At 63.9% G+C, this 16,879-nt stretch overlaps 1 protein-coding gene across 1 annotated transcript in view; it reads right to left on the bottom strand.

Moving 5' to 3' along the window:
• The window catches only part of Dok7 (docking protein 7), a 13,944-nt gene extending 4,229 nt beyond the window's left edge, over window positions 1–9,715 (bottom strand). The window contains exons 1-5 of the mRNA XM_010641915.3: window positions 9,333–9,715; window positions 8,426–8,626; window positions 2,621–2,740; window positions 1,183–1,302; window positions 2–121 (exon numbers count right to left, since the gene is read on the bottom strand). Coding sequence (XP_010640217.1) covers window positions 2–121; window positions 1,183–1,302; window positions 2,621–2,740; window positions 8,426–8,626; window positions 9,333–9,552 — 781 coding nt within the window. The 5' untranslated portion in view covers window positions 9,553–9,715. The remainder of the gene's footprint in view (window position 1; window positions 122–1,182; window positions 1,303–2,620; window positions 2,741–8,425; window positions 8,627–9,332) is intronic.
• Between the last annotated feature and the right edge of the window lie 7,164 nt (window positions 9,716–16,879).

Below are 16,879 nucleotides of genomic sequence, written 5' to 3'. Positions count from 1 at the left end.
CCCTCCTGCGACGTGCCAGCGGAGGATGGGTACTGCTCGGGCCACGTGGTGAGCCGGCTGCTGGCGCTGAGGTCTGAGTGGCTGGTCTCAGAGGAGGAGCTGGATAGGCTGCGGTCGTCCCCTGCGGCAAGAGGGGGCGGAGCTGCGGTGGGGCCTGCACAGGGACAGCCCAGCCCCAGCTGTACACTGGAGCAGAAACCCCATGTCCCTGAGTCCTCCCTCCCAGCCACTCCCTGGTCCCAGCCCTGTCCTCTGCCTGGGCCTCCCAGTTGCCCTAGCCGAGTGCCCCTGAACCAGGGGTTCTCCTGGACCGACCTGGACCGCCAGTCGTCCTGCTTGCAGCCCTCTGCATCCAGAAGTTGTGGCCGCCCTGGGTCCCCTCCTCCTTGTACTCCAGCTCTGCATCCAGCCCCAGGGCCCATCTCTCCTGGCCTTGCCCTCCGCTGATGTCCCTGCCTACCTTCCCTCCCCTCTGGACCACGAGAGCCCAGAGAACAAGAAGAGATCGGAGATTTAAGACTGACCCTCTGCCTCCACCAGCCAGACCGTACCTCCCTAGGTTCTCATGGGGAAGCCACGTCTGTCTTTGCTTTCTTCATTCAGCCTGCACGCCAGCAGCAAGCTCCAGGAAAGTAGGGAGCCCATTGCAAGCCTGAGACTTCCTACGTCAGGGGCCGCTGCTCAGGAGCCCCAGGGCACAGGCAGAGAGTACCCTGCTCGCCCACACTCTGGCCTGGGAAGACGGGGGTGGCACAGCCACACACTGGGTGCGGTCCCATCCACCTAGCTCCCCTTGACAGCAGTGAGGGGCAGCTCCTGGGCAGCAGCTCTGTCGGCCCTCTGATTATAGACCCAGCTGCTGGGTGGGGAAAAACTAAACCCAACGCATCCACACTCTCCATTACATACTTCCTAATAGCGTTTAATAAAGGCTTGTGTGACAGTGAGTGAGCGGGTGAGTGAACAGGAAAGTGAGTTAATAAAGAATGAATATGTGAGCAGGAGGGAAAAGAAGGATGGATGGATGGGGAGAGCAGGCAGCGCGGATGATGAGCCAGGGGAGGAGCACGCATGGAGGGGAAACGGGTGACGGCAGCTGCACACACTCGGGAGCAGCACGAGCGGCTCTGACCCTGCGGGGAGATGGGCTGTGCGCGAGGTCCCGGCTGCCGTAGGCCATACCTCCACTGCCCGGCCGGCCCGTGTGGGAGAGGGTGCTGAGCCGCTTCTCCAGCTGCAGGGCTTCCAGCGCCTCCTGGGCCGAGCGCTCCTCCGCGGCCGAGAGCCCACCAGAGCTCGGGTCTACGGCAGAGGGAAGGGTTGTGAGGCTGCGCCGTCTCCACCCAGCTCCACAATGCTGCACTTCGCAGTGGGTCTGGTGGCTTCAGAGCCGCGTCCTGGGACGGCCCCAACACAGGGCTCCCCATGACCCAGATCCTCCCTACGCCTCAGCTCCAGATGCCCGGACCACATCAGGGTACCGAAGCAGCCCCACCCAGGCCCCCCACTGCTCAGCCTGGGTCCCCAAACATGGAGCCTCCCTAATCTGGAAGACCCCACCCACCCACCAAGGTGCCAGAGCTGTCTCCCAGGTGCTGAGCCTCACAGGACACCCAAGGCTCCCAGCCTGGGCTGCTAACCCCCGAGCCACCCCACCACATCTGAATTCTGGGGAATGCACAGCCCCTCTGGTCACCACACCTGCACCTGTTGTCCCATGCTGTAACCTTGTGGGTCACGAGGGACGGAGGCCTGCAGCTAGGCCCTCACTGTCCATACACTGTCCAGGCCAGCTGTACCTGTGCCTGCAGCTGCAAAGCAATAACAAGGACAGCAGGGGGTGCTGCCACATCATCCTGCAGAGCCTGGCAGCAGGAGGGCTCCAGGCTGGGCGCTCCCTTCTCCCTCCCCAGTGACTATGCCACTTGAGGCTCTGGGGTGGGCGGCCACTGTGCTGGGGTGGGGGTGCCTAGCTTGGGAGTAGCACAGCTTGCTGCTCTGCCCTCCCAGGATACATCTGGGCAGGAGGACAAGCTCTGTCCTCTCGGGGCTGAAAGGAGCATCAGAGACTGGCCACACAGCCCTCTCCCCTGGGCGTGCCAGAACCTGGGAGCCCTGTCGAGCCCTTTGTTCCTGGGCTGTGTGGGTCCAATAATGTCCCTGGCCACTCCAAGGACACAGTGCCCAGCTACAACTGGGGGATGGGAGACGTGCTCCTGGGGCCCTGCCCAATGCACCCCAGACCCCACACACCAGAGGAAACCATCCTGGACCAGAATCATCTGGGAGACAGGAAGTTCCCAGGATCCCAGGCCTCTTTCTGCCCATCCAGCCACAGTTTTGGCAAAACTGTCCCAATCAGATGCCAGGACCCAAGGGTTCCCAGAGCTCAGACCCCATGGATGGAGAGCCTAGACCCCTCAAAGCCCCAGGCTGTCTGGTGGTGTGTGGCCCTGGCCGCAGTCTAGGCCAACATGGGTACAGTTTCTTACCTGCAGGTGGAAACAGGCAGCCACCTAGCTGGGCAGATGAGTTAGGGTGGCCCTCAGGCCTTGGCCACTGTGGGGGCCCACCAAGCACCCTCCCCACCTGGGCCCAGCCTGGCCAAGCCGCCACACACCTGGGAGAACTGGCCGCAGCCCGAAGGGGCCCTTGGTCGGGGAGATGCCGCGGACGATGCAGTCAAACAGGAAGCTGATCTGCTCCCCCTCGGCTGAGGACAGGAAGAAGACTCCGGCCCCTGCAGAGGGAGGACAGAGAGATGGGTCAGCCTGGCCAGCTCACTGTGCAGGACTCACTCACCTGGCCCAGGACAGTGGCCCAGAGCCCAGGACTTAATCCCTTCTGCACCCCAAGGGGGCCCACTGCCTGTGTCTGGCACACAGGGTATCAGGGCAGCTGGGCAGCTGGGCCACAGCCCTCACCAGCTGCCTTGTGGGACTCCAGCCTGTCCGTGAGGCCAGCCTGGAAACCGCAGGGGTGGCCTGTGTGGAAGCGTGGCCCCGACCCAGGCCATCTGCAAGGCTGGAGCACAGCGGTCAGTGCAGGGTCCCGTCCCGGCTGCACACGGACAGAGCCCATCCTCCCACAAAGGCAGGGTGCCCACCCTCCTCAGGGACACCCAGGTTCCAGCACCAGGCAACTATGTAAGCAGTCCCTGGCCTCTGAGCCTCAGTTTCCCTGTCTGTACCAGAGGACAGCAGCCCCTCCACAGGGGCTGTTCCAGGCAGCCTGGAGTTGGGTCACATCCGAGGACAGTGCTTGTTGCAGCAGGTGACACCAGCCTTCCCGGCCCCTCGCCCAGGGCCGCTGTGAGGCCACTCCAACTCATGACAGTGTGGCACCTGCCTGCCACAACCAGCCATACCTGGCCAGCACAGCATCCCCCTCATCAGGCGGACTGCGCCTCTGCCTGGAGCTCCTGGGTAGACCATCAGGGCCACAGGCACGTGGGGGCCACCTCCACTCACTGTGCCCGCTCTGCAGAGGAGAAGGCCACTGGGCAGAGGAGTCGCCCAGGGCAGTGAGTCAGCAGGGAGGGCCCAGGGCTGTGGCCACAGTGAATGAAATCCTTGCTGGCCGCGTGAATGGGGAGGCCAGGCCAGCTGCGCCCACCTGCTGAGCCGGCCATGTGGGCCAGAGGCTCTGTGAGGCGTCACCGCCCAAGAATCCCTCTCCTCCCGGGCCTCTGTCATTGCCCAAAGAAAGGCACGGGGTGGCCGCACGCTGGGCCCCTCGCACGTGGCTCTGGGGGCTGGGCCGGAAGAAGCACAGATCCACAGGGCTTGGAGCTACAGCTCTGCCTCCGGCCGCTCTCTGCCCTCCCGGGCACAGGGCTGGGACTGCATGGGTGCTGGCCCCAGTGCACAGCCAGCCCAGGGCGCTCGGCAGGGCCTCCCTGTGACTGTGGAAGCCCTGCCCAGGTGATGCCTCTAAACCAGGTGACAAAACAGTGCCACTCCAGCTCTAGAGAGGAGAAACTGAGGCCCAGGGGGCACAGTCACACAGCTGAGTGGGCTCAGGCAGGTCTGGGGGCCAGCTGTGCTGGGCCTGGCACGAGAGCTTCTGACTCCTCTGTAGGGAGGGTGGTGCTGTGTCTCCCCACAGAACCTCCAAGGCTCACACACTCCGCTGGCCCTGGAGGATGTGCCCCCCGCTCCAGGGCTGGGTAGGCCTGCTGCCAGCTCACACGAGCATCTCATGGAGGCTCCCTGTCCCTACCAGCCACCCCACCCAGGGCCACGGCCCAGCTCCCAGCCCCAGTGCTCACAAAGGGCCAGGCCTCTAATCCTGCGCTTACAGACAGCTGGCAGAGGCTGCGGGACAATCAGTCCCCCGACTATAAAAACACTGTGCAGGGAGTGGAGCCGGCCCTGCATTCTGCCAGGGTGTTTGTGGAGGACCGTGCTCTGCCCCCAGAAGACCAGGGTGGCCAGGTGGGGTCCTGGGAGCCTGGTAATTGGCTGCCTGGGCCCCCAGTGTGCCCACCTGGCATCCCCTGTAGGGCACCATCTCTGAGGGCCCTCAGAGCCAGGCACATGCCTCTGCTAGGAGACGGCCACCATCATCTCTGCAGCCCTGGCCTCCTTGACCGTCACTGACTTCCTGGGTGTGGGCCATGGGCCCACCCTTTGTGATTCCTTCCCGGCCCAACCCTGATCCCCCCTTGGAAGCCAGCGATCGCCCTGGGTGCAGGGCCCGATCCCAGCACAGAATTGCAAGCAACAGGCAGCCACTGTGCTCGGGGCCATTTGTCACGCAGCCTGCACAGCACAAGGTAAACACAAGGAGCAAGCAACTCTCAGGACGCAGAGCAGGAAGCAGGCAGCTACCAGCAGAGAACAGCTTCTGCCCTCGTCCCGGAGGAAGGAACCGGGAATGCTGGCCCTGCTGCGGGTGTCCCTGGGCCCGGTTAGCACCGGGCCACCCTGTCGGAGCCGGCTTTAGCCTTCTGGGGGCCCTGGGCTGCCTGGGCCTCGGATGTGCTGTGTCCTGGGCCCTCAGAGCAACACCACTGTGTCCCCTGTGCTGAGAGATCACTGCCCCTCCAGCTGCCACACACATCCTCACCATCAGTCACAGTGACCCCGCACACACATTTCCAAGTGCCTCGGCCCCTAAAGGCACCCAATGCCCCCCGAGTGCCAGCCTGAGGCCACTCAGTCCCATCACCAGCTCCACCCCATCCCAGACCTTCAGGCACCTACGTGGCCACCCCCTGACCCTGCCAAGGGGCCCTGCCTGGCTCGTATTTTCTCTGCAGTTCCCAAGGACGCCATGAGGGTCCTGCCCTTGGCTGTCCTCAGAGTCCCTGTCGTGGGACAGGAGACTGCAAACTTGGGGCACAGTCACAGTGCAGGGGTGCAGGGCCACTGAGGAGAGGACACCCCGGCACCAGAGACCCTCGGCCAGAGCGGACTCCTCCCAAACACAGGAAGCGGCAGGCTGTGCAGTGTGGGAGCCTCCCGGAGGCCGAGGGGACTCTTAACCCTGCCCGGGGCTGCACACACGAGGGACACAAGGGTCCACACGGAGGTGAGGAGACAGGCTCAGAGAAGTCACAAGAGGGCAGGAGGGTCTGCAGGTATGTCGTGTGTCACCCCTGAAATCCCGCGTCTCCCCTTTGTAAATGCAAGCCGAGCCATGCAGCCTGGAGGGAAGGGGGACGCTGCGCCTGCCCTGGGCCACTCCCAGCCCACAGCAAACCGGCGGTGACAGCTGTGAGCATCCAGCTCCCGGCAGCTGTCCTGCCTGGTGGCCACCAGCTTGGGCCCACCCTGCCCTGCAGGGCCCTTGTTCCTCGAGAGGAAGAGGAAGAGAGGCTTTGCATGCCAGCCAGGGCTCACCAGGCAGGAGCCACGGGGCAGGGAGGGCCACAGCCTCTCCTCAGCCCCAAAAGCTGCCCCTGAGCAACAGGGCAGCCCGCGCCTTGGTCTTCTCTGTGCAGGGGCAGGGGAGGGGTCCCTGGATGCCTGCTGAAGCCAGCCTGGCTCTGAATGCCTCCCTGGACACAGACAGGCACAGACCCATCCTGCAGTGCAGAGAGGAGGCCCCGTGGGAATCCCGAGTGGGCAGACTTCGCCGCAGGCCGTGGAGGGCGGTGGGTCGTCTCAGGCTGGGCGACCCAGTGCAGGCCCTGCTCTAGAAACTGCAGAGGTCACTACAGATGCCATGTGTCCTCCCTGCCACTCCTGGCCCGACCCTGCCCACAGCCTCTTCCTCCAAGCGTCTGTACCCCAGGGTCACAGGCATCACCGGACCACAGCCCTGTGCCCAACGCCTGGTCATGTCTCACACGACCTTGTGTCCCTGTGGACAGCGATGGAGACATGGGCCTTGGTTTGGGTGTGAGGACCACACAGGGGCCAGCTCCCCACTCCTACCCCTGTAATGTGCCACCAAAGGGGCCCCAACACCCCCAGGGGCTGTGACTCTGAGAAACATAGTGCTCGGGCTAGAGATGATGCTCGGGAATGGAAATCAGTCTGCTGGTGGTGTGCCACCCTGAGTCCTCACCGGGGGACCCACAAAGAGGGGAGGCGCTGCTGACTCAGAGCATCCCTGAGGGGCTACAGCTCAGGGCTGACTGGGAACCCACCCACTGCCGGCCATTGCAGGGTCCTCAGCCAGGCTCCTGCCCAAGGCCAGGCCAGCAGAGACCAGGGGCAGGGGCTTCTGGACTCGGCCTCTCCTCCAGACTGTAGCTCATCCGAGATGCTGGCTCCCAGGGCGCCCACACCTTCCCTTCCTGGTCCACTCTGCCCTGGGCCTGCTCTCTGCCTCTCCAGTCCTGATGCCCAGATGCAGGTCTGCGGTAGGCAGGTGAGGGGCCTGGCGAGGGGCTGAGGGCCAGGCTGCAACCTGCACCCAGGGCAAAGAAAGACACTGATTCTGCACACCAGCAACCTTCCTCTAGCTCTGTGCTCTCAGGTCGTGTGTGCCAGGGCCATAGACTGGCCGTGATTCTAGAACCGTCACAGCTGAATGGTGGCCCCTAAGGGACAAGTTTCCACCTCAAATAAGTGGTCTTCGAAAATGTAACGAAGTAGGGGTCTCAGGTTTACCCAGGTGGGCCCCACATCCAGGGACTGCGTCCTCATGCGAGAAGGGAGACGGGGTGATGTGCCCAGGGTGACAAGGCCAGGGAGACAAGACCCTTGGGAGCTGGAAGAGGAAGTGGGGACCCCCAGAGCCCTTAAAACAAGGCCCTGCTTACCTGCACTGGGACTCTGGCCCCGTGACTGAGAAGGGGCCACCCAGTGTGCTGTCATCTGCCACGGTAGGCATGGGACACAGCACCCACTGCTCCCCAGGCCACACAGACGCCAGCTCCTCTCCAGAGATGGCCCCTGGGCTCCCTCACTAGCGCTGATATCTGACCACACCCCTGGCACCAGGCTGAGGAGGTTCCATGAACACATAAACCAGCTCAGACCAGTCAGGTAAGTGGCCAAGCTTGCTTCCAGTGGGGCCTGTGGGGACCAAGGGACAGGCCAGCCCGGGAGTACCCCAGCCTGCCAGCAGAGCACCAAGGGTACAGGGGTCGTCCCCAAGGTCTCCAGCCACCAGCAACCCTAGGTCTGAGGGGAGAGAGTTCCCGAGAATCTGCCTGGGCCTGACGCAGGGCCAGGTGGCTGCCAGTCAACCATGGGCCCCAGTGGGCGCTTGCTTCATGGCACTGGCTCCAGACCGCTCACAGAAGCACCTGGCCACCCCTGGGGTGTCCCCCCAGGTCTCTGGCCGGCCAGGCAAACACCACAACAACGCCACACTTCTGTACAGGCAGCCATGTGTGACACCCAGGACGGCCACATACACAGAAGAGGAGGTAGCAGGTCTAGGCAGACAGCGGCCTGCCCACCCAGCCTGAGTCTGGACACTGATCCTCTGCCCCTGCTCAGAGCAGTGCAGGAACTCCAGAGCGGGGCTCTGGGCCAAGCGGCCAAGGCTGTGGCTCCTGGTCTCCCATGTTCACCTCTAGGGTCCCTGCTCCAGAGCTCAGGATCTGGCACTAATCTGGCAGAGGACTGAGCGTCCCCTCTCGAAGGTCAGGGTCAGCGGAACAGGGAAGGAGTGGGGGGGGGTGAGGCCTCCATCCCCACCCAGCCCAGGCGGGTCCTGACCAGCGGCCCCAGGGCGGAGTAAGGCGAGGACACGGGGCACCGAGGCCTGGCCACTGACATCCTGTCCATGGTCACCTCAGTCCTGGAGGGCCCGGCCCCCAGGAGGCTGTGTGCCCTTGGCAGAGAGAAGGAGGCCCGGCACCCTGCAACAGGCTCAGCAGGCTGGGGGCAGGGCCCACGCCCGTCACCACACACACCACTGCCTCCTGCCTTTTCATTCAGTCTGAGAGAGAGGACTCCGCAGGCCTGGCACCAAGATGCTGGGGTCCCTCCTCCCACCCCCGAGTGGCCCAGATACTTACAGTACCCACACCTGGTCCCGCCTTCGAAGATGAAGCCGTTGGGCACAGCCCCGTAGCGCCGGAGGTTGGACAACTTCCACTGCCCCGTGACGGCTGGGGGGACATCCCTGGCCAGGACGAGGATGTCGTTGCAGAGGTGGAGGGTGGCTGGGCCGCTCTCCAGCTTGGTGCCAGGAGCCACTGTCACAGGGAACCTGTGCACTGGAGGGCGAGCCGGGGCAGAGGACGTCACTGGTGGGGCAGGGTGGGGCTGGCCAGGACAGGAGTGGCCCTCACACCACGCACGCAGGGCTAAGCTCTCCGTGCGGGGCACCACCTTAGCTCAGGCAGGGGCTGCAGGGCTGTGTGCCAGCCACCCTGCCCTGACAGCAGCCACACGCATGGTGAGTGCCTGTGCACAGAAGGGGAAACCGAGGCTCCAGGGGCCCGACACCCTGCCAGGGAGAGGAGTGAGGTTTGTGCCTCAGCCTGCACCCTGGATAGGCCTGGCCCAGGCCTGCTGGGGGTGGGACCCACTGTCCCTGCTTAGCTCAGCCCGACACCCACACCCTGCTCCCCTCTCCCCACCCATGCAGACAGCTCAGCGTGAGAAGGGAGAGGCCGCTGGACTGCAGCGCCCACCTGCCGGCCTCTGCCTCTTCACCCTGAGTCCTGGAGCCGAGGGTCAGTAGTTCCAGTGCCACACCCCACCCGAGTACCCAGAGCCCTGCAGGGCCACGTGGGGTCACTCAGGAGTCTGTATGTGGCCTGGGCAGCCCCTGCCCCTGTGACAACCTTCTCCACAGCATAAAGGAAAGGGGGCTCCCCGGGCCAGGTAGGGCCCCACTGGAGAAGCTTCTGGAAAGTCAGTGCCCCTCTCCCTGGGCTCTCATCCCGAGTGGTGAGGGAGCCGCCTGCCACCACTCACCCTCGCCCAGCGCGTGGCGGATGCGGGTGTCCCACGCGCACATGGCCTCGCGGCTGTCGAAGCCCAGCATGACGGCCTGGGACAGGCAGATGATGGCCAGCGTGTGGGCCAGGCCCTCATAGGCCAGGCTGGGCTCCAGGCCACAGATGTCCGCCAGGGTGAGGCTGCTGCGCTCGTGGAGGCCCCGGGAGCGCTCAGCCCTGTCCTTGTAGACCAGCATCAGCAGGCAGTCTGCAGGCAAGAGGCCAGCGTCAGGGCTGAGTGCACCCTGCCCTCTGCCCTGGCCTGGGCTGCGACCCCAAGATGTCCATGCCACCCTGTCCTGGAGTCTGACTTGCTGCCTGCACTGCTGCCCACTCTGTCCCCACTGCACCCCACACCCAGACCAGCCTCACCTCCTGGTGCATGGGTTTCTGACTGTGGCCTGAGCCCCAGCCCCAGGGAGCAGTGGGGACATTGCTGGGCCTCCAGCCTCTGCCCCAGCCACCATCCAGAGACCCAGGCTCCATCCTCCCCTGGCTCTGGCCTGAGTCTCAATGCAGGCAGGACCTTCCAGGACGATCAGTGCTCCATCCCCAGTCCCCACTGCCACCCTAACTTCACCCCATCACGCTGCCAGGCCTGAGAAGGGGCTCACCCAGCTGTCCCCGTGTGGCCCTGGGCACATGCTCTGTCCAACACTACAGAGGACACCGCACAGAGACCCTGCCCTCCATGCCATCCAGGCAGGATGCCCAGCAGCCGGGGAGCCCAGGACACCCACCTTTGAAGAGGGAAGGACTGGGGCCCAAGGCAAGCACCTGCACATGGCCCCTATGGGACAAGTCCTGCCAGCAGCTCAAGGCGCCAAGCCCAGGCCCGTGCTCGGGGCAGTGGGACCGTGTGCACTCCAGGCCTCTGAGGAGCAGATGCGGCACCCGTACAGCCTGGCAAACCCCCAGGGACAGAACGCAGGGGACCAAAACACGTGGGTTCTGCCGCTAAGCCTGTACAGACCATCACATCTGCTCCCTTCCCAGCCAGCCCCACACCAGGCCCAGAGCCTCGGCCTAAGCAGGCTCAGTGTGGCCAGAGGTCACGCTGTAGGCAGCTGAGGTCCAGCGGACCCGTCTCTGTGTCTCTGAGAGGCAGCAGGGAAGCCAGCAGGCGCGGATGACTGACAAAAACAGGGGCCCAGTGGGCATAGCAGAACTTTACTTCCTTTTGACTATATCCAGTGCCTGAATGTTTATAAGCACAGAAGCCCAAAAGTACTCCCAGTTTGAGGAAGAAAAACAACCAGAAACCCATCCGCTGCGGCCCAGCCTCTCCGAGGGTGTCAAGAGGGCCCATGCAGATGCGAGCTCATGGGCAGAGCAATACACCCAGGCTGGAGAAGCAGTCTAATAAGGCAGCATGGAAGAGTAAGTCCTCACGGGAATCGTCCTCCGACCACATCCCCAGAGCACCAGGGAATTAAACCCAAGGGGCAGCGTGGCACGGAAAGGGCAACGGAAGCCGCGGGCAGCAGTGGGCGTGAGCACGGCATAGCCGCCTCCATCTGCCCGGGCCCGTGACCCCAAAACAGGGGCGTCAGGCGCGGTCAGCTTCCGCAGATCTGGCCACAAGGCACCAAGGACCGGGTTGGTACAGCAGGTGTGGCCACGCAGCACGCTTCTGTCACTGCCCTGCCCCAGCAGGGACCCTTCTGTCCCCTGAGACCTGCCCCATAGTGGTGGTTCTTCTGCCAGTGACCAGCTTCTGCAGCTGCCTTTGGGGCTGGCACTATAGTGCTGGGCACCTTCACTGCTGCCCACATATGGGCCAGGAACCCTCTCTCCTCGCGCCGGAGCAGCAAGGGCTCGAACGTGAGTCGCCTGCCCTGGGAAACATCCAGACTCCCTCCTGCCTCGCTCCTCCCCAGACTCCCGTCTCTGTCCCACTGTCCCCCCACACAGTGGCCCCTGTCCTGTCCCAGACCAGTGGCCACACTGCTGTCCCAGGCCAAGGCCCCACTGCCTGTGGCTCCTGCCTCCTGTAGGGCTCACCTGGACGCCACCTGCAGGAGGCTCCCCTCACAGCCACCCAGCAGCCTGCAGTGCTCCTGAGGGCCACCACCTCAGTGACAGGCTCGGGGCTAGACAACATGCCACCTGGAGGACTGCAGGCTGCTGTCCAGGTGATAGCTGCTGTAGGGCAGCCTGGCCAGCTTGGCATGAGAGGTGTTGCCTCCTTTATTCAAGGAGTTACACCCCATCCTATGATCCCAGCACTCTGCAAGGCTGAGGCAGGAGGATTCCAAGTTCAAGGCAACCCTGGGCAACCTGGTGAGACTGTCTCAACATAAAAATAAAAAGGGCTGGGCAGCCACTCCGTGAGGAGCACTTGCCTAGCATGTGCGAGGCCCTGGGTTCCATCCTCACTCCTGCAAAAGAAGCTGTACTCCTGACAGCACTGAGTCAGCACACATTCCTGTAAGCTCCAGACAGGAAGTGGCTTTAGCTTTTGGGGTTCACAGCACCCAGCACAATGGCTTAACTCAAGAAGAGCCCTTGGTAAGCCAGGCATGGTGGCGCACACCTGTAATCCCAGCACTCAGGAGTCTGAGGCAGGAGGATCGCTGTGAGTTTGAGACCAGCCTGGGCTACACAGTGAGTTTCAGGTCAGTCTCAACTATATAGTGAGACCCTGCCTCAAAAAGCCAAAAAAAAAAAAAAAAAAAAAAAAAAAAAAAAAAGAGTCCTTGGTGGCATGTGTGTGTTTGGCTGCGGCTACTTCCAATAAAACTATCACAGAAGCAGGTGCTGGCTGGATTCAGCCCTGAGACCACAGTTTGCTGATCCTGGCATGGGTGGGGTTTGCTGGCCACCCAGCAGGTCTTTGGCCTGGATGTGAAATGCAAGCCTGTTTGGGCGGCATGCAGGGCGCTGTGTGTCCGCGAGACCCTCTCCTGATGCCCTGGTGCCGCCTGGCTGGTCTCTGAACACTGTCTACAGATGCAGACTCCGTCTGCACTTCCTGCATCCACAAGCAGTGCCCCCAAATATGTCCTGACCCCGGGACCTGAGTGTAACATTTGGGAAACAGCAGCACCGGGCCCAGGGACTCAAGGTGAGCTGGACCCATTGCTCTGAGGTTACACCTTGACCTCAGACTTCTGCCTCCACAGGCTTGAACGTGGGGTCCTCCTGACTCAGACTCCCCGTGCGGAGCTCAGGTGCTGGCTGGATTCAGCCCTGAGACCACAGTTTGCTGATCCTGGCATGGGTGGGGTTTGCTGGCCACCCAGCAGGTCTTTGGCCTGGATGTGAAATGCAAGCCTGTTTGGGCGGCATGCAGGGCGCTGTGTGTCCGCGAGACCCTCTCCTGATGCCCTGGTGCCGCCTGGCTGGTCTCTGAACACTGTCTACAGATGCAGACTCCGTCTGCACTTCCTGCATCCACAAGCAGTGCCCCCAAATATGTCCTGACCCCGGGACCTGAGTGTAACATTTGGGAAACAGCAGCACCGGGCCCAGGGACTCAAGGTGAGCTGGACCCATTGCTCTGAGGTTACACCTTGACCTCAGACTTCTGCCTCCACAGGCTTGAACGTGGGGTCCTCCTGACTCAGCCTCCCAGAGTGCGGAGCTCACAGGATGAAGTGTTGCTTTGAATAAAGAATGCAACATCCCACCCAGCCAGGCGGCCCCTAAAGTTCAACCCAATGAGCGGGACCTTGTGGGAGGCAGAAGAGGAGACAGACAGGGAGGAGGGCACCTGGAGGCCCTGCGGAGGAGCTAGGAAACAGGAGTACCCCGCCCACGCCCGGACCCCAGACTTCCACCTCGGGTCTCGAGGGGCCGGTGTCTGCCTGGCTGCTGTGGCCGCCCCAGTTACCAACGCCAGAGCGTTTCCAGTACAGACGGAGCCAGGGGGAGGGAGGGAAGCAGCCCAGCTCCACCCCAGCTAGGCCCGACCAGGGCTCCACAGCCTGGTTTTGGGGAGAGTTGGGTGGGCAGCAGGAGCACCTCACATGTGGGCAAGGGTGGCACCACTGTTTCAGCCTCTCCCCAGCCCTATCACCCCAGGCAAAACCATCTTGCTGCCAAAGTCACCTCCTCTGGCAGCGCCACAGACATTGGGTCTGGGCTGGAGGTGGCTAGCACCACGCGCTGGGGACGATGCCCAGCAGAGGGACACGGGACCCGCACCCGGGCCGCCACCTGAGCCAGCCTGCACACCTCCTGGGCCTGGTCCGCCAGATGCCCATCGCATGGCAAGAAGCATGGGGGCCTGGCAGCTGGGCACCCACTGCAGATGCGGGGACCAGGACCGCACGTGGCTGAGTAGGGGCACTGGGGTCACCAGTGGGAGGCGGTGCAAGGGAAGGCAAAGGGAGCGCAAGGCAGGGAGGGTCACCCCACCCCACATCCACACCAACACACGCCACACAGGGCTGGGGTCGGAGCGCCGTGAGCACCCAAGGTGCAGGTGCTGGGACCCTGACCCTGGGGGTGTGAGCAGGGGGCTTCAGGCCGTGACGAGGACGGGGGACGCAGGGCAGCCCAAGAGCCTCTGGGCCCGCAAAGGGCCATGCAGGGGCCTGGTGCAGGGCAGGGACCACCTGGCGTGGGGCTGGGGGCTCTTTCAGGAGGGAACAGCACTTCCAGAAGGAGCGGCCACAGCAGCTGCCCTGGGGCCCAGGGAGCACCCACGGCACCCAGAATGCAGGGCAGGCCTGGCTGTGCCCACAAAGCCCACCCTGGATGGGCAGAGGCCCTGCCCATACAGCAGGGACACCGCAGACATGTGCTGGGCAGGACAAGGGACAGAGGCAGCTGCAGGGGCCAGGGCAGCCAGAGAGGAGGCCATGGTGCTCCCGGAGGTGAGCCGTTGGAGGCCTTGAAGGATGGGTGAGCTGGCTGTGGGGCTGGGGCTGGTACGGGGTCCTTCTTGGGCGAGGGAGGTGGGACCGCCCAGGAGACCCAAAGCTGGGCCACAGGCAGGCAGCTGGACCGGCGTCTGGGATGTAAAAATAACCGCAGAGTCATGAGCTCCAGATGCCGTCAGAGCCAGGGCTGAGGGCGCCGGGGAGGAGAGGACAGATGGACGGATGGAGAAGGGCCTGGAGGCCGGGGAGGAAGAGGAGCAGCAGCCACACCACCCAGCAGCACCGGAGGCTGGGCCCCTGGAGGTCACAGTGACCTTGAGGCAGCGCCCCAGGGGAGCAAGGCAAGAGCCCGGGGTATCCTTCCGGGACACAGGGGGCTGGGGAGCCCTGCACTGGTCCGCCCTCCTGTGACGCACAAGGAAACCCAGCTCCTTACTGTGCGCTGCTGCCTGGCACAGGGCACATGGGCCAGCCCAGAACACACACGGGCACAGAGGGGCAAGGCTCAGCATGCTGCCCACTCAGCCCCTCGAGAGCCCTGGAAGTGGCCGGCTGTGCCCCACCCGAGAGGACAAGACTCACAGAGCGTGGGACTCAGGCGATCAGGACCCCTGTGCCCCTGTCTGTGGTGTCACCACGAGGAAAGGAGAGCCAGTCACCTCCCAGCCTGTCCTCAGCTGGGACAGAGATGTCACCCTGTTCCTTCGGAGGAGGCAGACATGCAGATCACCTCAAGCCGAATGCCAGCTGCAGGGGGACCCCAGCTGCCGTCCCAAGACCCACGTGCTCCTGGGGCACCTGCTGTGTCAGCAGAGCCACCCACTGCATGGGGCTGGGTCCTGGGGCCACAGACCGGTCAGACAGCCCCAGGGCCCCCAGGACGTGGGCCTTGAACCCCTTGTCCCAGGACTTTGCCATCACCATGACTACGTGACAGGTAGCCTCCTGCAGGCCGAGCTCCTGATACATTTCTGAGGGGGGAAGAAGCGAAGGCCACCTGGCCCACCCGTGTCTGGGCAAGATCCTCTGGTGTTCACTACCTAGGGCCACCCCAAAGCCCTGCCACTTCTGGGACTTCCATCCCTCCCAGTGGCTTCTGTGCCATGCCAGGGCAGCCCCCGGGGGAGCAGGGAACAGGCCTCAGCCTGGCACACCAGGAAACACTGTGGCCTCACCCCAGCTCCCCAGGCAGAGCTCCAGCCAGGGGAAGAAGGCCCTGGCCTCAGCGGGCCCAGCCAGCACAGGACCCCAACCTTCCCTCTCCGTGGCTTCCTGGGGGGGAGGACCAGACGAGGCCTCCAGCCAGGAGAGAGTGCCCCAAAGTCCCACACAACCCAAGGGACACCGTGACTTTGGTCCCCTCTGTGCCCTCTGCAAGCACCCTGCTTTCTCTGCCAACTAAGCTTCTCCCCAGAGCAGGTGCCAAGCTGGGCAAATGCCCACCACAGAGGGGGCCTTGCTCCCCACCACCCCACCCCTAAGCTGCCTCTTGGGGGGCCGCTCGGTGAAGGAAACAGTGATTTTTATCATGAGCCCTGGATTTCCCAAGCAAGAAAGCAGGGTGGGGCCTTCCTTCCCCCACACCAGGCTCCAGGAGTTGGGGGCAGAAGGGTCAGAGCACCCTTGGGTGTAGGGTTCCCAGGTGTACCCGAGACACCAGCTCAGTAGCAGGTGAGAGAGCTCCGCTTCAGGACAGGGAAGTGGGTGGCTCCAGGGCCATCACAGCACCACCAGTCACCGTCCCGACCCTCCTCAGGCCCACTCTGGGGACAGTGCCTCCTCCCAGGGCCCTGACCACCCCCACCTGCACACAAGACCCCAGCTACGCCTGAGGCCAAGGCCCTCAGCACCTCCTGCTGGGCAGCGCCTGCCCATGTGCTGCCTCCAGGACGCTGTCTGATCCAGGCAGGGATGCTCCTCCAGGTGGACCTCTGTCCTCGGTGACTTCCTTGGGCCCTGGCCTCTGGGGTTCACAGAGAGCCCTGTGCCCCAAACACAGTTCAGTGCCCAAATCCACCATCCTCAGAGCCCTTCCCTCAGCCTGGCAGCGCCTTCACAGGCTCCTGTCCCCCCACTACCAGACAACCTGGTGCCTCTGAGGACAGGGACCCCGGGCTCCAGGCGCCACAGGTCCTGGCACGAGGACGGAGATGTGCGGGGCTCCTAGAGTGGGCCAAGTCCTGGCAGGAAGCGATTCTGTCCACAAAAGCAGCTGCTCCTCCCTGGGAGTGGACAGACGCCCGGGCGCCTCCACACACCCCTGCCCAGCGTCCGCCGCAGACCCCGGGTGGCTCCAAGACACCTGTCCTCCGAAACAGCTGCAGCCCCCGCTCTGCCTCTAACGCTCCCAGGGGAAAGCTGGGGCTGCCCGCAGCTGTGCGGCTCCTTGTGGCTTCCACACTGGAGGTGCTGGCCGGGGGACCAGGGCTGCGGGGGACCACGGGTGCTCCCGAAAGGGCCACAGCCCCATACAAGGTCAGCACCACTTTCCCGGGATGCGATGGCAGGACTCTGCCCACCTGGAGCCCAGCCGAAGTTTGGGCTCTTGCGCCGAGCTGGGCGCCGGCACAACACGGTCCCCAGTGTGGACAGCGTCTTTCTGGGGCGCCTGTGCCACTCCGAGGGGAGGCTCTGAGCTTTGCCCCACCCCGCAGCCCCTGCTCTGCACAGGGGACACCGCCCGGCTGCTCCGTGG

Source organism: Fukomys damarensis, unplaced genomic scaffold (assembly GCF_012274545.1).
Source record: "Fukomys damarensis isolate Sample0158 unplaced genomic scaffold, DMR_v1.0_HiC HiC_scaffold_35, whole genome shotgun sequence".
NCBI classification, from domain to species: Eukaryota; Metazoa; Chordata; class Mammalia; order Rodentia; family Bathyergidae; genus Fukomys; species Fukomys damarensis.
Note: the sequence above shows the minus strand (reverse complement) of the source record. Positions and strands in the feature narration are given on the sequence as shown.